The sequence below is a fragment of the Corythoichthys intestinalis genome, chromosome 1 (genome assembly GCF_030265065.1).
Source record: "Corythoichthys intestinalis isolate RoL2023-P3 chromosome 1, ASM3026506v1, whole genome shotgun sequence".
Taxonomy (NCBI): domain Eukaryota; kingdom Metazoa; phylum Chordata; class Actinopteri; order Syngnathiformes; family Syngnathidae; genus Corythoichthys; species Corythoichthys intestinalis.
The window spans coordinates 4,759,437-4,782,413 of NC_080395.1; the positions used below are offsets into that span (position 1 = coordinate 4,759,437).

The following is a 22,977-nucleotide window of genomic DNA, read 5'->3' on the forward strand; positions in this document are numbered from 1 at the left end:
AGCTTCTGCTGTAGCATTTCATGTGTAATATTTTGATTGAATGTTTTCCAATGCACGTAACGGTGATATTGTTTAGGTCATGTGACGCGGGAGTGAGGGAGAGAGACACAGCCTGCTAAGAGCCACAGCTCGTAGAAGTTTTTTTTTTTTATCACCGTGTGTTAAAAAAAAACAAAGTTGTCGACACATCGCGAGTTTGATATCTTTGCCAGAAAAACAAACAAAATAAGACACCAAGCAGCTTTCTTTTTAATGCTGTCCTTATGAAAATGATCTGCTGCATCATAAATCACATTGTGACTTTCCACTTCCATGATGAAGTGTACTTTGTCCATTTTTTGCAGGTGTTTTAACCATTAATAATCAACTGGGCTGTTGATTCCAGGCCTTGCTGCGCCCTTTTTGACAGATGCGTCTCTGGGAAAAATAGAAAATAGCCTAAACCAGGGGTCCCCAACGACCGGTCCGCGGCACATTTGGTACCGGGCCGCACGGAAATAATAAATAATTTATTACCGACTGCATTCTGGCCGATTGACTTTGGCCTGTGCCGCTTAACACACCCTGTCTACTCTCGATATACAACTACAGGATAGGAGGTCGTCATAGAAATGCATTGATTGGGCTGTTAGCAGTACATCTTGTTTTGTATGCGTGCGCTTGGCCTCGATAATAACGTATGATCAGTGTTGGGCACGTTACTTTAAAAAAGTAATTAGTTACATTGCTCACTACTTCTTCCAAAAAGTAACTGAGTTAGTAACTGAATTACTCTATAGTAAAAGTAAATAGTTAGCAGGGAAAGTAGCTATTTCCGTTACTTTAAAAAGAACTTGTGGTATGTCATCGAATTTGAAATTTTCTGAGCAGTTTTCGAGTCAGTTGAATAGCGAAGAACAGACAGGTATACCCCTTTCCCACTGGCCAAAAAACCCGTGTCAATCCACTTACAATCGGCTTTTGGTGGCAGTGGGAAAGGTGCAGCGACCCGCCTCGACCCGTGTCAATCAACCTGCCAAGCGACCCGCGTTAAAATCGCCTCGGCTCCATCGTCATGCAGTGTGAAAGCAAAACACCGGGTCAACAGTCAACACCCTAATCTACGTGGTGACGTTGGATCTTACGTGATGCGTCATAACAACGTACCAGTCGCCTCCCATTTAACACGCCCCACACAACTCCTTTCAATTTCAAACCAAAATTCACGTCGCCTCAGCACAAGCAGAGTATTGATCCTTTGCTGCATTTCGACCATTTTGAGGGAAGTAAAAAGCATGAAAACAGAGAACACAAATGGAAAGGAGGCTTACATTTTGCTCTGCATTGTTTACTTCCTTGAAGTGAATGAATTCGGTCGCTTTTTTTTTTTTTTTTTTTAAATTCGGTCGCATTTGTCGACGCGCATTTTAGTGTGGTGACGTCACGTAACCTGACTTCACGGCTGCAGAGGGGTGGGGGGTTAGACGGGTGAAAAAAAAGGAAAAAAAAAGACACGGCTTTTTTTTTTGTCAATGGGAAAGGTGCCAAATGCCAATTGCTAGTGGGTTGCATCGGCTTGGAAAAATGCGCGTTGACCCACTAGTTTCAGTCGGAAAGGGGCATCACAGGTAGTTAACTTGTTAGGTGCTTCAGCAGATTTGAATTGCTTACCACAGATGTCGACAAAAGCTTTGCCCCGGGACTTAAATTACACATTGCATGCAGGTTCTTTCCTTTAATTTCGACAAATTTGAAATAGTGTCTATATCTCCACCTCTTAAAGGACAATTTTTCTTCTGAATGCTCTGCCATCCCGAACCTGTGCATCTGTTTTGCGTGTGTGTTTGCCACACGCGTTGTTCTGGTTTGCTTGTGAAATCACCGGCTCTGATTGGCTTACCACGACACATGACTAACCCTCAGCCAATCACAATCACTTCCATCGCATTTCTCGAGGGGCTGCATGCAGGTAGGCTGGTTTCCTGACAATTCACGTCTCCTTCATAGCGTCTGCCGTCGTCAAGATGGAAGCAGAATTATTGCTGGCTGACAGTGGGAAATGGGAACGAGGCTAGCATCAGGTGTAGCAAATGCAGAAACGTTACCAAACTTTGGAAAGAATTGTCTAATTGAATGAGCAGGGACAAACAGCTTGGAGTCAGAAGTACGTGCGCTATTCTCGAACCTGAACGTACCCAAGTCTTGGATGACAAATTAACAGAGCAGAGAGTCGACTCGACACGGCTGGTAGTTTCTTCAATTTATTCAGAGTAAGTAACGCACCGCTTTTGACCGTCAGTAACGGCAACGGTGTTGTAACGGCGGAAAAAGTAATTAGTTAGATTACCCCGTTACTGAAAAAAATAATGCCGTTACGTAACGGCATTATTTATAACGGCGTTACTCCCAACACTGCGTATGATGTAGGTCGTAGCCAATCACATTTGTTCCCGGAAATAATTAGCCCCCACACTGGAATGACTGAAAAATAAACGTCTTTAGACAGATTTTTTTACGGGGAAAAGGGAACCTGACGAGCCTACAACCTCGAAGAAAACAAAATTTATGCTACTTTCCAATCACTAAAGACCCACGAACTGCGAAGGAGTGTATTCGTGACCCGTATGTGAATAAACCGAGTGATTCGAGCATGTCTGGGCAACAGGAATTTCAGCTTGTTGAGATCGCAAATCACGGTGACCTTAAACGTACATTTGAGACAACAACTCTACCGAGGTTCTGGATTAGAGTCATTTCGGAATATCCTGACATCGCTGTGATAGCACTGAAAACTGTGCAACAATTTCCAACATCGTATCTTTGTGAAGCGGGCTTCTCTCACTCTCCAATCACGGGACCATCTTGTCGCAACGAAACAAGCTCAGGCCTCCCACTGATTCAGCGGGTGAGTTGTATTTCCCCTACACTTAACACGACGGGGCTACAAACAAATGTTATTTTATATTTGCTGTATTTTTCCTCCGCACATTGCCGGTGTTCTGACAAATTTGGCATGTCCGTAACGTTAAAAATGACCGCGAATGCAGCGATTCCAATGTACACACTACAAATTTTCTTTAAAGAAAGGAATATTAACTTACGTTTGCCATGTCAGCTGCACACAACAACTGCACGCAGCTCTCTCACTTAGCGACTTTCCCGTGTAGTTAAGCATTAATTTTTCGCCATTTCCGTGTTGCACATGTATATTAATGATGTAAATATTTTTTAGCACTGTTGGATAACATTGAGAGTCCAACTGAATATAAAAGAGGGCTTTTTTCACCGCTACAAAATTTTATAAGGGTGCAAAATTTGACAGAACACCGTTCCGTGAAAAAAAGACCTAAATCACACCGGTCCTTGGTGCAAAAAAGTTGGGGACCCCTGGCCTAAACCATGCGGCGGGCTCTGGCACGCTTAGATGGTCAATTTAGAGCACTGACACGGCCGCTATACTTTGAAAATAGGATAGAATGGAAACGGATTGGCTCCGGCACCATATCTTGCCAGACCCAGACCGAAGACGCGTCCGGTATATTTTGGCCCTTATTCTTGGCTAGTCGCAGCAGTGATTTATTAGATCAGTGAACCGTATCCAGGGAAGATTACGAACTGGAGGTAGATTTCTAAGTGGAAGAGTTCCTTACGTGAGGACTTCTAAGTTGCAGTGTGGGCTGGCCAGTCCTTTTGAGAGGATTTCGACCCCGTCGTCCGACACATCCTGGTTGAAGCTCAGGTCCAGATACCTCAGGTTGGATGGGGAACTGAGAACGGAAGCCAGCAGATGACAGCTGCCTTTGTCCAGGTTACAAAACCTTAGACTGGAGAACACAGGAAGGAGGAATACATGAGAGTGAGCCAAACCTAACTTCTGCTGACTTAAGTATGGTGCTTTGAATAATAATAATAGATTTAATTTCAAGATACAAAACAAGACAACAAAATAATAAAGAGCAAATTACAAAACCCAAAGATATTATGCATTTTCTTTTCTACTGACAATGTCACCAACATCTCTTGAGCTGCACATGCATACCTGTCAAGTTGCACGGTTTCGGCGTAATTTGTACAAGTGAGCACTGATTTTAAATGTGTACGCCGTACGTTCAAAATCTGTACGTTTTTCGTGCATTGTTTTTTTTTCTCCATTCGGATTTTGTCAACGTTTTGGCACCGAGACAATGTGCGTCCCCGTTACTACGTTGGTTGAATGACGCGAGAAAAGTCAGAGACACGGAGAGAGAAGAGTGTTTTGACGCTGTAGCAAACGCAATGCTAGGCTAGGTGGCTCCAATATTTCCTGACTGTAGCCGACAGCCTACAATCTACGCCTAGATATCAAATGCTTATAGAACTACATGCGAAATGACAGACGGCGGCATTAATAAACAGCCGCCATTTTGAAGCAGTAGACTTCTCAGAAAGGCGCTGTTGTAGTGAACTTTTCTAGCGAACTTAAGTAACTGTTTATCTAAAATACTCCTATATCTGCAAAATCTTGACTTGAAACTATCTTTAAATGATGAAACAGTTTTAAAACTTTAACATGTTGAAAGTAGACAGAAGGGAACCAATGCAAAAACGGTAGCAATTTTAACAACTTTAACAGTTGATTCACAACATTAAACGATTTCCAAACATAGCAAAGGTTACTATGTTGTTGTTTTTTTCTTTTAATGAAAAAAAACAAAACAAAACATGAAAGGTAACACCAGTTACTTTGCCCAGTAACTCATTACTCTTACCTTCGGATAGCTGAGTTACTAACACAATTACTTTTTGGAAGAAGTAATTTGCAACTAATTACAGTGGTACCTCTACATACGATCGCTTCGACACACGAACTTTTCGACATCCGACGTAAAATTTGACTCGCCATTTGTTTCTACATCCGACGACATGCTCGAAATACGACGACAATGGCAGCACCGCGGACGAATGCACGGCGGATTTTCTTGTGTGACAAATCAACACTGGTTTCAGAAAAGGTTGGTACAGGTGGTGAAACAAGGAAAAAGTTGACGCTTACCTTCTAAATGAAGATGCAAATGACAGAAAAATATGAGCGTAGGGTGGGCATCCGTGAAATGGCTCAACAATACATCTCCACGGTCCTCCTCCGACCATCGTTCGCCAGTCTTTATAAGTTAAGCTGACAATTCTTATTGTGGTAACATCTCCAGAGAAATCGCCAACTTCGCCACGTTTTTATCATTTATTTCACAACTTATTCAAAACAAAAACCCCTTCTGTCTGCCGCAATTGACGGTGTTCTCAAGAAAACATTCAAAGTGAAAGTGAAACTCAAGCTCACCGGTCTGTCTTTGGCACGTCAGCCCCGCGGTGCGTTCAGGGTCAGCAAAAAACGTCCGCCACATTAGAACCCGATTCGTTACATTAATAAAGGAATTATTATTATTATTCCGATTTTGATTTATAATTTATTTGTTTTGCTATGTGTAATTGCCATTTGTAATAGTACCAGCAGTATTTTTTAAGGATTTAGTGAAGGTTTTTGGGCTGTGGAACGAATTAATGGAATTATAATGTATTCCTATGGGTAAATCCTGCTCGACATACGACCATTTCGACTTACAAACAAGGTCCTGGAACGGATTAACTTCCTATGTAGCGGTACCACTGTAGTTACTTTTTTAAAAAGTAAGATTAACAACACTGGTCATAAAGATGAAGTCTGCAGGATGAAAAGTGACGAAAGCAGAGACGTCAGTCTGCCAATTTGATTCCGAACACAATTTGCCTACAACTATTGCCGATTACTTCTCAGAATTAGCAAAAGAAATGTTCCCTGACTCAAAGATTGCATCGGTATGTTCATTTTATCAATTGACCTTTTTAATTTATAACTGGACCCGCTAACGAACTATCTTCAAGTCAAACTAAATTGCCATGAAGTGCAGCTATTAAGACATGATAGAAATTGCCTAAAGTGCTACATACAATTATAACAGAAGTCACTGTTAAATTTTAGTAATCATGATGTAGCTGAAGATATTGATTGTTCTTTGATTGCACCAGGTTATATGTTACAATATTATAAATAAATTCGTATTATTTACAAAATTGAGTTTTATTTTTGTTCCATATTGCACGCTATATAGAACGTTGTAAGATTGGTCACCTATTTGTAAGGGCATACGTCACTATTTGTAAGATTGCCAACGGCCTCGGGTTGACAAGTATGCACATGAGGCAGTCATTGTATTGGATGTCGTCAAGAAGGACGGTCATCTGGTACGATCACAATGTGTGAATCGTAGTCTGTTTTTTGTTTTTTTCAAGACTATAAATTGGATTTAACTCAAACTTTGACCCATTTGAGATTTTTCAAGATTATGATTTTCCCACTGTTTCAGGATGAAAGCTGGTGCATTGAAATTAGGGTTGGGCAGCAATGAAAATTGTTCATCTTGACTAAGAGCATGAAATCTTTGCAATGAGCCACACAGTCATCTTCACCTCACAAGAAGCAGGTGACGCGGTTATTAAGTTATCTTTATATCAGTGCCAACCATTTCTGGTTTCTTAACTCATTTCTTCAGAAGCCTTCGCATTTTGTTACTTTGTAATGATTTTGGCTGATCTGTCAAGCACCACAGAAAACAGTGTTTGATGGCTACACAAACCTAAACAGACAAACCCAAATACAACTCTTTTCAATTCTTCAGTTATGAGCAGTTAAAGATCATTTTTGAACACGTCTTTGGGCGTGAATGAGTTAATTTTGTTTTGAGATTTCTTGTCGCGTTTTCTTATAAAAAATTGTTTATTAATTTGCTATTTTGTGTGATTTGCCTGATTTTTTCATAATTCATATGTTTAGTGATTTTTGATTGTTTAGGCATTTTAGTCGTTTTGGTTGTGATTTGTGTACTTGTTCTTGGATTTGCCATTGTGCTTTTGGAATTTTTGCACTCCACTTTACTTCACTTTAGAGCACATACTCTGATTCTTGAGAAGCCTTGACCACCAACAGCAGCTTCTCGAGCCCCAACGCCGATGGGGAGTAACTGCCAAGATGAAAGGACTTCATGGTGTTGTCGTCTGTAAGTAAGAAGAAGACCAGGGCCGACCACATGTCATTTGACATTTGATGCCAGGACATGCCAGGAACTAGTTCCTGCTCCTCCGAGGAGAAACGTTTAAAAAGAAGATCCCACTGGATCTGCTGCAGCAAGGAGTCGTCCTTCAGCTCGTTTAGGCAGTAGAACAAGTTGACATTATTCTCTGGAGTGTTCTGTTTGATCCTTTCCTTGATCAACTCGACTGTCTTTGACTTGCTTTGCCCGCAGCCCTGAGGAGCCTTCAGCAGTTCACTCACTAGTTTCTGGTTGCACGGCAAGGAAAGGCCAAAGAGGAAGCGGAGGAACATATCCAGGTGTCCTTTACTCTCCGAGGCTTTCTGCAGAGCTGACTGGTGGACCTCTGTGATTGTGTTCTGCTTAAAAAGACGGGCCAATTTTTTCAGTGACCATCCTGAATCATCCAGTACGTTCTTGCCGTCGTGGAAGAGGCTCATCATTACGTACAGTGCGGCCAGATACTCCTGGATGGTCAGGTGAACGAACTGAAACATCTTGCCCTGTTGGTTTCTTCTGAGCGGACGGACCTCCTTAAACACCTCTGTGAATAAACCGCAGTGTTTTGCTGCTTGGCCGTAATCAAAGCTGCTGTCCGTCAGGTCCTTTTCGTAGAAGATCTGACAGTTATTCATGGTGTGGTGAAAAGCCAGTTTTGCTAACACTTTCACGTAGAGGATGTGCTCCGTTGTATTTCTCTTCTTGGAATTTTCCAAGTGGTGAGCCGCAAACTCTGAGTACATGTCGGTCAACGTTGTGGGAAGGTCTCCATCCTTCCCTTTGTCCAAATGATCCTGAAGGACTGTGGCGGTGAGCCAGCAAAAGATGGGAATGTGGCACATGATGAAGATGGTGTGAGATTTCCGAATGTGCTCAATGACGCGCTCCTCATTTGGGAACCTATTTCTGAAGTACTCCAGCCTCTGGGAATCACTGAATCCTCTCACCTCAGTTCTGCTGTCGATGAGGTTGGAGGGAATATCCCTGGCTGTCGTGGGCCGCGTGCTGATCCAAACCCTGGCGCAAGGAAGCAGGTTCCCTTTGATGAGATACGCCAGCAGTACATCCAGTGGGTATTTTTCCTTCACGTCCATGTCCACTTTCCTCCCATTCTTCAAGTCAATTTTGAAGTTGCACTCGTCCAGTCCGTCGAGGACAAACAAGATCTTGATCCTGCTGCTTTCGAAATCCCGCTTCCTAGACGTCTGCAGGTCAACAAATATATTGTTTAGTGTCTCCCTGTGCCAGTTCCCGCAGACGTAACGTTGGATCAGCTCGGCCAGCGTAAAGCTCTCCCCTCTGTCCATGTTCAAATCGCGGAAGGTGAAGGGAAATATGAAGTTCACGTCCTGGTTGGTACTACCGCTGGCCCAGTCCCACACAAACTTTTGAATCAAGAACGTTTTTCCCATTCCAGCGAAGCCGACGGTGAGCAGAGTTCTTATCGGGCGAGGCTTCCCGTCATGGTTTTTGAAGATGTCACACGGCAGGATAGACTCTTTGGCCGCAGTAGCCCTCGTCTCCATCTGAAGGACCTCGTGTCGCTCGTCGGGGACGACGTCGGCCCCGTAGGTGACGTCTAGCTCCGTGTAGACGTCCGTCAGAGGCTGCTGCTTCCAGCGCTCTGTGGTGCCCTCGGATGCAAAGCTGTATAAACTCTTCAAGTTTTCTTGCAGCTCCCCCTTCAATCGGTTAATCTGATTATCATCATGGACGGAGAAGACGGCACCTGCAAGAAAGCAGCAGTGATGGCCCGTTATGGAAAAAATACAAACACCTTTCGGCTAACCGTGAATACCCTGAATAGGTAAAAGTCCCACCCTCACATTACAGACAATGACAGACAGTTTCTGTGATTGTGTGACTCAAAGCAGTTTCTCTTCATATATACCTCCATGGTTGAGTTGTTTAGCAATGTTTTTGTTTTATTAGACTTTAACCGTTTCCACTCTCCATTGTACAATCGTGTTTCTTTGAATTCTGTGGGCCATAACGTTGTTGTACTCAGCATACAATGACATTTTTGGCGTGTATATAGAGGAATAGTTGCTCTTTCATTTAACATCAGATGGCAGCACTGTCGCATGGTAGGTAATTTAGTTTTCCTGCGGTGACTTGCAGTTCTAGAGTTGTAGTTTTATATCACGGCCGTGCTAGGATAACCAATTTTTTTCCTCACAATTACATCGACAAAATGAAATCACAACGAAAAGGCAGGGGTAGAATAAAGTGGAAAACACCAGTAGAAGAGCATCTACTCTATAGGAGGCGAGTAGAAGCTGTAAATTATGCCAAGTCAGAAGATGAGTCTACAGAAAGAGGCGGCATGAATTCAGAGGAAGAGGATTTGATCAACGTTGGCATTGATCTCCTCCAAGAAGGTAATAAAATGAAAAAATAAAGCCATTTATCGTAAACATATCGAAGATCAAGTCAAATTAGATAAGATTTGAGCTCTCCAGACCTAGCTTGAACAGAGTTACTCTCACTGCTGAATAAATAACATCTTGTAATATTATTATTACCTCACCTATTGCTGCGGTGATGCATTCCAAAGAAATAAATGAGATGAAGAGCTGATGATGATGAGATCTCGATAAGAGCTCACCATTCTCAGATATGTCTTAGATGAAAAAGAAAACACAACGTATCTATTGTTCCTATAGGGCAGGGGTGGGCAAACTATTCCACAAAGGGCCGCAGTGGGTGCGGGTATTTGTTGCAACCCATTAAGAGGACACCTTTTCACCAATTTGCTGTTTTACAAGTGCAATCGGTCAATTGCAGTCAGGTGCTTCTCATTTCTGCTGAAACCTCATTGGTTAAACTATCTGTGCTGGGTCAGTTGGAACAAAGACCAGGACCCACTGCGGCCCTCGAGGACCGGTTTGCCCACCCCTACTATAGGGGGTTCTTAGGAGCAACAGAGCAGCAACAAATGATCACAAAATGAGAAGCAATAGTTATGTCTCAGGAGTTGAGATTGGGAAATAGATGAGCAACAAAATTTTTGCTACGAGTCGTTTCATGGTTAACTTCCACAGTTTTCAAGTCACCTGCTTTCTACCACGGGAAGCTACGTCAGGGACTAACCTTTTATTTCCACCAGGTCGCTGCGCAGCTTCTCGGCCAAATTGTTGTTACCGATCTTCTCCAGAATCTTGACCGTCTCATCCAGAGTGTTCTCGCTGTGCTTCATTACCAGCTGTTCAGCAATGTACACACGGCGGGTGTTTTCACGCACGCTTTTAGGCAGGTCGGTGTAGAACTTGAAGCACTCGAATTCGTCCTCCCCCAGCTCCATCAGCGTTTTCAACAGCAGCTCCTTCCGTCTGCTGTCCAGAGCCATTCTTCAGACTTATTTACGGGTGAGGGAGGTGACCGTCGATCATGTATCTGCAGACGACAACTTGTATTGACTTGTAATTTGAGGTCATGAACTGTTCGAGTGACGTGAAGCAAAACACAAATGTAAGGTCAATCTTCATCATTCCTTTTAGCAGTGGTCGACTGTAACGAAGAAAGGTTTCATTATTGTACATAAGTACATTTTTGTGTATAAATACTTTAGTATAAATGTGAAGTTTTACTTTTACTTATATAATACATTTTACATCACATTTGTATACAGTGGGGTAAATAAGTACTTAGTCAACAACCAATTGTGCAAGTTCTCCCACTTGAAAATATTAGAGAGGACTGTAATTGTCAACATGGGTTAACCTCAACCATGAGAGACTGAATGTGGAAAAAAAAAATCAGATTTTTTGATTTTTAAAGAATTTATTTGTAAATCATGGTGGAAAAAAAGTATTTGGTCAATACCAAAAGTTCCTCTCAAGACTTTGTTATGTACCCTTAGTTGGCAATAACGGAGGCCAAACGTTTTTTGTAATTCTTCACAAGCTTTTCACACACTGTTTCTGGTATTTTGGCCCATTCCTCCATGCAGATCTCCTCTAGAGCATTGATGTTTTGGGGCTGTCGTTGGGCAACACGGACGTTCAATTCCCTCCACAGATTTTCTATGGGGTTGAGATCTGGAGACTGAATAGGCCACTCCAGAACCTTGAAATGCTTCTTTCGATGCCACTCCTTTGTTGCCCTGGCTGTGTGTTTGGGATCATTGTCATGCTGAAAGACCCAGTTACGTCTCATCTTCAATGCCCTTGCTGATGGAAGGAGATTTTCACTCAAATTCTCTCAATACATGGTCCCATTTATTCTTTCGTTTACACAGATCAGTTGTCCTGGTCCCTTTGCAGAGAAACGGCCCCAAAGCATGATGTTTCCACCCCCATGCTTCACAGTAAGTATGGTGTTCTTCGGATGCAATTCAGTATTCTTTCTCCCCCAAACACGAGAACCTGTATTTCTACCAAAAAGTTCGATTTTGGTTTCATCTGACCATAACACATTCTCCCAGTCCTTTTCTGGATCATCTAAATGCTCTCTAGCGAACCGCAGACGGGCCTGGATGTGTACTGGCTTAAGCAGGGGGACACATCTAGCAGTGCAGGATTTGAGTCCCTGGCAGCGCATTGTGTTACTGAAAGTAGCCTTTGTTCCTGTAATCCCAGCTCTCTGTTGGTCATTCACTTGGTCCCCCCGTGTGGTTCTGGGATTTTTGCTCACCGTTCTTGTTATCATTTTGACGCTACGGGGTGAGATCTTGCATGGAGCCCCAGCTCGAGGGAGATTGTCAGTGGTCTTGTATGGCTTCCATTTTCTAATAATTGCTCCCACAGTTGATTTCTTTACACCGAGTGTTTTACCCATTGCAGATCCAGTCTTCCCAGCCTGGTGCAGGTCTACAATTTTGTCTCCGGTGTCCTTCGACAGCTCTTTGGTCTTGGCCATAGTGGAGTTTGGAGTGTGACTGACTGAGGTCTTGGACAGGTGTCTTTTATACCGATAATGAGATAAAACAGGTGCCATTAATACAGGTAACGAGTCATTGGACCTCGTCTTTGACAGCCAGAAATCTTGCTTGTTTGTAGCTGACCAAATACTTATTTTCCACTCTAATTTGGAAATAAATTCTTTAAAAATGAAAAAATGTTATTTTCTGTCCCCCCCCCCCCCCCCCCCCGCATTCGTTTTCTCATGGTTGAGGTTTACCCATGTTGACAATTACAGGCCTCTCTAATCTTTTCAAGTAGAAAAACTTGCACAATTGGTGGTTGACTAAATACTTATTTGCCCCACTGTATGTACTTTTTACTCCACTACTTTTCAAATTGTTGCCTGCGTTACACGTTACTTTTGATTCTTTTTTCTAATTGTAAATTGATCGGTTTTCATGGCCCGTGCAACTATACCTTAGCTGAGCACTCGAGGCAGCAACAGCGTTTCCAACAGCAGTTCTTTCTTTCCGCTGTCTAGAACCATCCTCCCTCCTTGTTAACATGTGAGCGAGGTGACCGTCGATCGGGTATCTGTGAATGACAACTTTTCATCGTCGATCGTAACTTCAGCTTGTAAACCATTCATTCATTTATTTCAGGCCATGATTTTCCTTGTCAAGACAGCAAATAAATACAGCTCATATAAACATATAACAAAAAAGAGCAGCAAAACTAAGTAACATAGCAACATCAACTACATGCCTGAAAAGGAGTGGGAAGAAGAAAATTTATTTAATCCCACCTCTTTTCTCATTTAATTTGGAACAAAACATTTCTTGCCTTTTTCCTTCCAAAAATGTAGGCAACCAAAAATCAGCCATTTGAGTGACATGACGCAAAAAAACATTTCCCGGCAAAGCGACACTCATTGCTAACTTTCGTAAGCTACAATATGACCTGTTATGACGTAGAAAATATTTGAAATGAATGAAGACAAAATATTCAATCGTTCTCTATTTTTTATTACATAGAGGTCCGATAGCAACATTTCTGAGCAATTGATGTATCTATGACCAGATATATGGCGAGATATCAGCACAGGCTAAAGTCTATAGTTTTATTATCGCAGTCCAATTCCACTCATAACAGAACTAATGCGTTTATATGACTCGATATCTGGTGCGATATCTGCCGAGGCTAAAGTCAGATGTTTTTTTGTTGTGTTTTTATCATCTCACCACTTGACACACCCTTAGTATTAACGACAAAGGTGACTGTTGAAGAGTCACTGGTCACTCAAGTGGCCAGCGTATCAATCTATACCTCACCATAGACTTCATAACCGATTGACCTGACACTTTATCATTCTTTGTGTCACGCTTACAATAGGGGGTAGAGTTTCAAGCTTCATTTAGTAATAGCCAGCCGAAGACGGCACACGGTCATGTCAAAGCTGGGTTTAACCTTGGATTTCTGAAGAACTACGAAAGCTGTACCCAGGGGTGAAAGTGGGCGGGAACGGTCAGGAACGCAGTTCCGGTATACAGTGCCTTGCAAAAGTATTAGGCCCCCTTGAATCTTGCAACCTTTCGCCACATTTCAGGCTTCAAACATAAAGATATGAAATTTAATTTTTTTGTCAAGAATCAACAACAAGTGGGACACAATTGTGAAGTGGAACAACATTTATTGGATCATTTTAACTTTTTTAACAAATAAAAAACTGAAAAGTGGGCCGTGCAATATTATTCGGCCCCTTTACTTTCAGTGCAGCAAACTCACTCCAGAAGTTCAGTGAGGATCTCTGAATGATCCAATGTTGTCCTAAATGACCGATGATGATAAATAGAATCCACCTGTGTGTAATCAAGTCTCCGTATAAATGCACCTGTTCTGTGATAGTATCAGGGTTCTGTTTAAAGTGCAGAGAGCATTATGAAAACCAAGGAACACACCAGGCAGGTCCGAGACACTGTTGTGGAGAAGTTTAAAGCCGGATTTGGATACAAAAAGATTTCCCAAGCTTTAAACATCTCAAGGAGCACTGTGCAAGCCATCATATTGAAATGGAAGGAGCATCAGACCACTGCAAATCTACCAAGACCCGGCCGTCCTTCCAAACTTTCTTCTCAAACAAGGAGAAAACTGATCAGAGATGCAGCCAAGAGGCCCATAATCACTCTGGATGAACTGCAGAGATCTACAGCTGAGGTGGGAGAGTCTGTCCATAGGACAACAATCAGTCGTACAGTGCACAAATCTGGCCTTTATGGAAGAGTGGCAAGAAGAAAGCCATTCCTCAAAGATATCCATAAAAAGTCTCGTTTAAAGTTTGCCACAAGCCACCTGGGAGACACACCAAACATGTGGAGAAGGTGCTCTGGTCAGATGAAACCAAAATTGAACTTTTTGGCCACAATGCAAAACGATATGTTTGGCATAAAAGCAACACAGCTCATCACCCTGAATACACCATCCCCACTGTCAAACATGGTGGTGGCAGCATCATGGTTTGGGCCTGGTTTTCTTCGGCAGGGACAGGGAAGATGGTTAAAATTGACGGGAAGATGGATGCAGCCAAATACAGGAACATTCTGGAAGAAAACCTGTTGGTATCTGCACAAGACCTGAGACTGGGACGGAGATTTATCTTCCAACAGGACAATGATCCAAAACATAAAGCCAAATCTACAATGGAATGGTTCAAAAATAAACGTATCCAGGTGTTAGAATGGCCAAGTCAAAGTCCAGACCTGAATCCAATCGAGAATCTGTGGAAAGAGCTGAAACTGCTGAGCTCGAGCTGTTTTGCAAGGAAGAATTGGCAAGAATGTCAGTCTCTCGATGTGCAAAACTGATAGAAACATACCCCAAGCGACTTGCAGCTGTAATTGGAGCAAAAGGTGGCCCTACAAAGTATTAACGCAAGGGGGCCGAATAATATTGCACGCCCCACTTTTCAGTTTTTTATTTGTTAAAAAAGTTTAAATTATCCAATAAATGTTGTTCCACTTCACGATTGTGTCCCACTTGTTATTGATTCTTGACAAAAAATTAAAATTTTATATCTTTATGTTTGAAGCCTGAAATGTGGCGAAAGGTTGCAAGATTCTAGGGGGCCGAATACTTTTGCAAGGCACTGTAAGATTCAGGGCCGGAACACAGTTCCGGTATACGTTGCTCTGATTCCGAAAATATGACGGCAACTGTCAAAACGCTATGTAAAAAAATTAATAAATACAAAGCTGCCACACATGCATTTCATCTCCAAGAAGAAAACAATTTACCGACATCAGATTTACACACACAAGTGTTAACAACAAGCAAAATAAAGTGCTTGTGTAGCGTAATCCGTTTCCACAGATATTATTTTATTCCACGGACGGCATGGAGGTTTCCCCAGCTGTTGCAGTTATCGGAGTCTGACGATGATGGGTCACGTCAATGAAAAAATGAATGAATCAATGAAAAATGGAATGAATCAATGAAAAAAAGGGCAATGCAACAGAAAATGGATCAAATCTTTAGAGCAAGGATTGAGTTAAGGTGCCTTATTTATCATATTTAGTTTTATTTGCCCTGCTGGGGAGGTTCAGAACATCTTAGGTGTCAATGTGCACTTTGGACTTACATTTGTTCATTGATGTCAGGCTACTTAATCATTTCCTTATGATTTAAAAAAAGTCAATGTTTGCGCGATCTTCAAAATATATTCAATTTCACTCTGCATAATATAGGTCATTTGTACTTATTTTTCTGAACGTATGTTACTTATATCTTATTTTGAAAAAAACAAAACAAAACAAAAACACACAAAGTAAATTTTTACATTAACTTCAATTTTAAGATACATCCCATGTTCTGAAGTACTTAAAATTGAGATTTGGCATTTAGTATGTGAGGAAATGAGGGAAAATAAAATTTAGGAGATGGAGGTTGGGGTTATAGCTGTTTTTGTTAACTTTTATTTTGCAAATCATTGAAAAAATACAATTTTGAATGAAAATCAGTTTTTTTGTGTGTTATAGAAATAACTGACCTAAACAGTTTTCTTTGCATTTCAGTACTTTTGACCCCCCGCCCAAAAAATAAATACATGAAAATTTCTGGCTCCGTGGCGACCATCACGTCGGGCAGTTCCGGCAAGAAATTCTAACCACTTTCACCCCTGGCTGTACCGCATAAAAAACAGGAAGGATTGTCTCAGGAGTGATTTAAACGAGGATTCAAGGTAAATACTATATTTTTTGTACCATGCGTGCATTTTGAAACATGAAAAAAATCAATGGGAGAATGGGAACCGCTACGGCATTGGTGTCATTCTTCGACATATATACTGTACGTAAAATAGATGGGTGACTGCCCGGTTTTTAGCTCTTTTAACAAAGACTAGAGACAATTTTAAGTCCATATCTATAAAGAATTCAGTGATTGAAGCATTTATTCTCAAGAATTTTCTTCTTTGTTTACACATGGAGGCGGCTAATATTTGTAACTGACTAAGCTCATTGTTCGCCATATTTACGTAAAATAAATGCTACCTGCACGCTTACTTTTGCTTTTAATCAAGAATCAAGACTGTTTTACGTCCATATCTAGAAAGAAATCAGGGATTTCAGCTTTTATTCACCAGAATTTCAACGTAAAAACGTCATTGTTTTGCTACGGCGGCCATGTTGGGTTTTGTATCTTTAGATTTAATTTTAGACATTTCTGCATCCATATTAAAAAACAATCCGCTTTTACGTGTTTTATGTAATATTTCAATCTAATAACTTTCAGTGAAACACCATGGTCCTACACCAACCCCTACGCCGGTGGCAACAAGCAGATCTTTGTCTACCTTGACCCCGTGCACCTTTGGAAGAACATCTACAGCAGCTTCCACAACAACGGCTGTATGGTGCTGCCCAGGGCTGAAGTAAGTGGCCGGCATTATTCACTTTATAAAAAAGATTAATCAAAACACCTCTCTTTCTAAAACAAACATGTTTTTTAGAAGCCTGAGAGAATGAGGGCGGCCCGATTCTCGAGCTGGAAGGCGCTGGCCAGGTGGGAGAACTACAAGCCTGTCAAGGCTGGCTACAAGTTGAGCCAGAAGGTGCTGGCACACTCTTCGATCGAAAAGCAAAGCGTCGGGCTCATCATGGCGTTCGTCAACCCCAACACGGTCGCACGGGCAAGGAGAAACAGAGGGACACAATAAATTGTTGGCGGCTTTAAAATATAGAAGCGTTATATTTTAAATGTAGTTCTGCAGCTGTAATCATATGGTTACTGATATTTTTTTTGAGTATACTTTATCCTTACATTTCTACTTTGACTATTCTGAGAACTGTAGATTACTGACAAGTTTCCAAAATAATGTCCTGAAGTACAAGTGTAATTAACTTGATCATTTGACTGAAACATACCCCTCAAACTTGATATTACAGTGTTCATATTAAAGTGTACCTTTTTAAAGTATGTGCCCAGAGAATGCAACCATGACAACTTTGAGCACACATTTTGAAGCGTCAAAAAGTTAAAAAAACAATAATAATAATTAAAAATGACAAAATATTTCTATTTTAAGTGTATTTTAGTGTAATTATTCAATATTAATCCACAAAAGAGTTGTATTTATATTAATTGATGCAGTAGCAGACCCTGAAGACCTTGACCCTAAAGTCTAATGTTTAACTATCGCAATACATTATCACTCATAACAAAACTGGCACATTTATATGACTTGATATCTGGTGAGGTACTGAATAAACTTCCTTACGAACGGTACAATTAATCGACTTGTAAAGGCTGACCAACATCTGACCAATCGAACGAAACTGAGATCGCATGAAATAGCCTAACAACCAACACAGGAAGTGACCGACTGACAGAAGAAGCTGTACTTACGCGAGCTTCTCGTCTCATCCTTGTTGTCGTCTCTTCACCGTGCGAGTGACTCACTGCGTTCTTTGCAAAAAGAAAGAAAAAAACGCTGCGTCCTCGAATGACCCTGCATTATAAGGACACACCCACACCGCTGTGCGCATGTTTGAGTACACATGCGTGCATATGAAGTAAAAGCTCAGGGGCGTAGAGTATATATTTACTGTCTGAATTTGGTATATTTTGAAAAATGATTTATAATGTTGCCCTCAATATTATCCAGTGAAACCAAGACATCGAAAATCTTTGTACAATGATATTTCTTTCTGACAAACTGCAGTTGGAGGAAACAGTGACAGAGTGTAGAGTCGGTATGATAGCGTTTCCCCCGAGAGGAGTGGATTTCCTGTTTTTTTTTTTTTTTTTTTTACAGTTCCTTCCTTTCGAGAGAAGTCACACAATGGAGCATGACCTTACATGGGTATTCTGAGCCAGTGGCGTTTCTGGGATTTTTCTGAAACAGGGGCCACATGTCACCCTCTGGGTCCAAGTGTCGCTGCCAGTGCCGTTCCTAAAAACACACTTCAAAAAGCACTAGAATATGGTTTGAGAGAAAGCACTGGAGACTTCTAAAAGTGGTCAGCAATGCCTCCAGACCTGAATCCCATAGAACACCTGTGGAGAGATCTGAAAATGGCAGTTTGGAGAAGGCACCCTTCAAATCTCAGAGACATGGAGCAGTCGGCTCCAAAAATCTAAAATTCCAGCAGAGCATTGTAAGAATCTCGATGATGGATACCGAAAGCGGTTGTTCACAGTTATTTTGTCTAAAGGTTGTGCTGCCAAGTATTAGGCTGAGGGTGCCAATACTTTTGTCCGGCCCATTTTGAAATGTGGCCAAATTGGAGGTCTCAGAGCAGAACTTTTAGTCACCAGAACAGTGTTGTTTTTGGCAGCCATTTTAATTTCAGTCTTAGTTTTTGTCTTTTGGACGACAGTACTTATTAGTCTTAGTCATAATTTAGTCATTTCAAAATGTGTTTGTCTTTGTCTAGTTTTTGTTGACGAAAACTCATACTAATTTCATCTAGTTTTAGTCGACGTTACCTCAATATTTTCGTATGTAAAATTCAAAAGTTTCACTCCAGAAATAAGGAAGATTTACAATGAAAAATGACAGACGAGCACATATTGTAGCATCTACAAATCTGTCACGTGATAATACACACTCAGCTGGAAAACGGTAGGCTACATTATTTTCAATTAGTTATACCCACCTGGACGCCACAACTTGTATGTAAAAAAGTTGTCCGAGAGTTGAAGAGGACGACCGCCGTTAGCAGTAGCCTAATGCTAACGTTGACGTGAATGCTATGCTAACGCTACGAGTTACATTTAGCACTCAGCACAGCCCTTACTAGGCTAAAACAACAATGCATATTCTTTGTTGCCGAGATAAGAAGACAAATCTTACTGTGTGTGTCTCAAAACAAGCAATGGGGAGACTGGAGAGGACACTAGGCTAGTGGGTGAGTTGGGAAGTTGCAGTACGTCACATGAGTGACACAACCAGGCAGGCTAATGACACAATAAATGTCACACATTGTGAACATGCGACGAAACTATTGCGCATTTTCGTCTCGTCGGACGAAAACTGGCATTATTGTCGTTAAGTTTTAGTCTCCCAAGATACGTTTATAGCTCATTATCGTTTCGTCATCGTCATGAAAAAAATTGTTCGTCCACAAAATATTTTCAAAACTGTCTTTGTTGACGAAAACAACACTGCACCTGAGTGTTTTCTGCCATAACTTTCAAAATTGCTCGATATGCATGTGTGATACATCATTGGAAAGCTTAAAATCTCAATTTTCTTGAGGAAGACACACTTTGAACAGGAGGGCATTTAAAAAAATAATACAAATAATAAATTAAACAGCGAAACTCAATCTGCAGGTGAGAGCGTGAAAGAGCAGAATTAAAGACGCCATGACTTGAACGAGATATTATCGCATACTTACCTTGTTTCGATCCAAAAACTCAAAAAAAAAAAAAAAAATGTATCACCGAGTGTCAAGACACATGTATTGTATATCGTATGTGTGTGTGTGTGTGTGGGGGGGGGGGGGGGGGGGGGTATTAATGCTGTATATAATCATCGTCTTGGCTTTCTCTACTTTCTAATCATTACTCTCCTACTCACCTTTTATTCCTCTGCTCTGACTGCTGGAGTTCAATATAGGTAGTGGAGTGATTATTATTAGTGTATAATTATGACTATCCACTGATGATAATCATACGTGAATGAGCTCAACTCCTGTACTAATCTGCGTAAAGTGAGAAACACAGCTGATTTTCCTGAAGGAAGTCACCCCAAAGATAGTGGTAACAAGAGTGCACACTTAACTCTACTAGCATTTTAGACTAACTAGCGAGCAGCAGCTAAATATCAGCGTTATTTTACAGCTGGGATGTGACTTTTGATCGGAAAACACCAAAGGTAAAAGACGTGCGCAGAGATCAACTGCGGAAAAAATAAAAAGGTAGTACCTACTGCTAGTTAGGTCACAGGGAAAACGCGAACTGGATTTTCAAAGAAGTGGGCGTTCTTTATTTGAACAAGTGGATTGGACAGCGAAGCACTGAAGGGGCTCTACTGTTATCAGTAACGCCTTAGTAAGTAACGCGTTACTGATGACTTTTTTCAGTAACGAGTAATCAAACGCGTTCATTTTTCTAAACCAGTAATCTGATTCAAGTTAGTTTCCTTAGTGTCTGTGCGTTACTATTTTGTTATTGCCGCATAATGCATGTAGAATGAAGAATATTGTAGTCATGTCTCAAAAGCACTTTGAATAGAAAATGCTCCAAACGTCCCCGGTATGTGCTTCCATGGTAACCGCTCTAACGGCTTCCTGTTTTGGTCTCGAGTCGCACGCGCTAATTGTTTTGGGAGTCGGGACTGAGAAAGGCGCGGGCAGTGTTGAGCATGAACGCGTTCAATGAACGATCGTTCATGAACACGTTCATATTTTGGGCGAACGTGAATTGAACGCATCATATTTCTGTCTCATGAACGTTACTGTGAACGCGCTCATTCTAGCGGTTGTGAGCGGTGCTCTTAACTTCGTTCATTAGTTCATCACATTTAGAGCCTTACCGACAAAACTGCATCTAAAGCCATAGGCTAAAAACACACAATAAAAAAATGAACCTTAATAGCGAAAAAATGATCCAACCTGGCAACCCAAGCTGCCTGTCACGGCCGTATTGTTTAAGCAAATACGTCATCACAACAACGGCATCATGGACACAGAAGCTGGCAACTCTCTCGAAACCCGGCCCGCTCAGAGCAACTTTCTACACAGTACCAGCATTTAAAAGAGATTTACGAAAAAGTCAGTACTGACCCGGATGGCAAAAAAAAGTTTACTTGTAAACTTTGTCCACCTGGATTGAAGAAGACCGTCCGTACGTCGGTAACGTCTTTAGCCAATGTTAAACGGCACATCGAAATAAAGCATGCGACAAGCCTTGCTAGGTATCTGCGACTGCGAGCATGTGCGATTAAGAAATGGTTCAGCAACGGTTGGCCAGAGCAGTACCTCTGCCATCCAAATACCGCTAACAGCATACCACCAGAGTGGCCCTGTTTTCTGTGTCTCCCAGCCGCAGCTAGACAATCTAGTTCTGCAGTATATTGTGGGAGACCTACAGCCTTTGAGTAAAGTGGAAAGGCCAGCTTTCATAAACCAAATTAAAGGGTTGCAGCCATCCCGAAGGTGCCGAACAGAAAAAAAGTCCAGATACTGCTAAACAGGAAATTTAAAGAAAACATGTGTAGTGTAATCGTGTAAACCCTGGTTGGACAAGGATTTGAAATTGAATATGAAGCTGAATCTAACACATAGTTTCAGTGTTTAAAAGGATACATGAATTACTGTCTGTGGTTCTATATGGACACTGCCAATAATAGCTTGCAACAATTTTTGGCGAACAAAAAGAACTGAACTACAAAAGTTCATTTTTTGGAACCATGAACTTTAGTTCAAAATTTTGAATTATGAACTATGAACTGAACAGTTCATTTTAAAATTTGTGAACTGCAATTTGAACTAGTTCATGTAGAAAATGAACTTTCCCAACACTGGGCGTGGGCCAGGCTGCCAGTGCGGCTGCACATTTGCGCCGTGTGTTGAGATGTGCGAGGGAATGTTGATCTGTGTACATCCACGAATGAATGTGAGTACTTTTCCCTCATTCTCGAGGGTATCAGCGATAGTTTGGACTCCCTTAATGCGCGGCCGTTCCGTAGCTTTCGTTGCAACGACTGGCAGTCATCGCACTGAATTGGCAAGCATTGTTTGCATGATATTTGTGTTGCACATTTATGCCGTGAGGTGACCTGTTTGTTTTGCATCTCTGGGATTTGTTGTCAGTCCGATTGAGTGTAAAGTGCTCAGTTGCCGCCATGTTTTGTGTCCACATTGACTGCGTGTGTTTACGGCCTACTTCCGGGTTGTGCACGTGCATCCGCTCCCGCCCCCATCTTTCTGTTTATTGGACTGTGCAATTCATATGTGTGTAGTTGATTATTTTGCAGTCAGTTTGCATTGTTTTACATTGGCACTGATATGCTGATAACCCTAAACCCAAAATTCTTAGATAAGGCTTAATCTTCCAGTTGGCGTCGGTTGAATTAGTCAGTGGAGTTATTTTCAACAAATCCATGCAGTTGGTCAGTAATTTGTTAGTTTCAGGGCTCCAGAGTGGCTAAACTAGCGTGAATTATGTGTGGTTGAAATCAACTCCATCGATTAATTAAACCTCCGCAAACTCGAAGATTAAGCCTTACGTCAAAAAATCTGATCCCCCACTTTAAATTCAATTATCGGTAAATCACTTCCATAAGATGACATTATTTTGTTCGGCCGACCGTGGCGCAGTTGCTAGCTGGAGTTGTCCTTGGACCGAAGGGTCAGTGGTTGGATTCCCGGCTACGACTGCCCACTGTCAAAGTGCCCTTGGTTACTTTGTTACTTTGATGCTGAAGTAATTACTAAAATAACTAGATTACTTTTTTGAGGCATAATCAGTAATTCAATTCAATTCAATTTTATTTGTATAGCCCTGGATCACAACAACGTTGTCTCAAAGGCTTTTGCAGAGGCAATATG

General features: G+C 41.5%; 1 protein-coding gene across 1 annotated transcript in view; it reads right to left on the reverse strand.

Moving 5' to 3' along the window:
• The window catches only part of LOC130927888 (NACHT, LRR and PYD domains-containing protein 12-like), a gene marked incomplete at its 5' end in the record, with an annotated part of 20,115 nt that extends 3,463 nt beyond the window's left edge, over nucleotides 1–16,652 (reverse strand). Inside the window, 6 exons of the mRNA XM_057853997.1 lie at nucleotides 3,630–3,803; nucleotides 6,948–8,287; nucleotides 8,342–8,811; nucleotides 10,176–10,432; nucleotides 16,517–16,524; nucleotides 16,596–16,652. Of these exons, the coding sequence (XP_057709980.1) occupies nucleotides 3,630–3,803; nucleotides 6,948–8,287; nucleotides 8,342–8,811; nucleotides 10,176–10,432; nucleotides 16,517–16,524; nucleotides 16,596–16,652 (2,306 nt within the window). The remainder of the gene's footprint in view (nucleotides 1–3,629; nucleotides 3,804–6,947; nucleotides 8,288–8,341; nucleotides 8,812–10,175; nucleotides 10,433–16,516; nucleotides 16,525–16,595) is intronic.
• Between the last annotated feature and the right edge of the window lie 6,325 nt (nucleotides 16,653–22,977).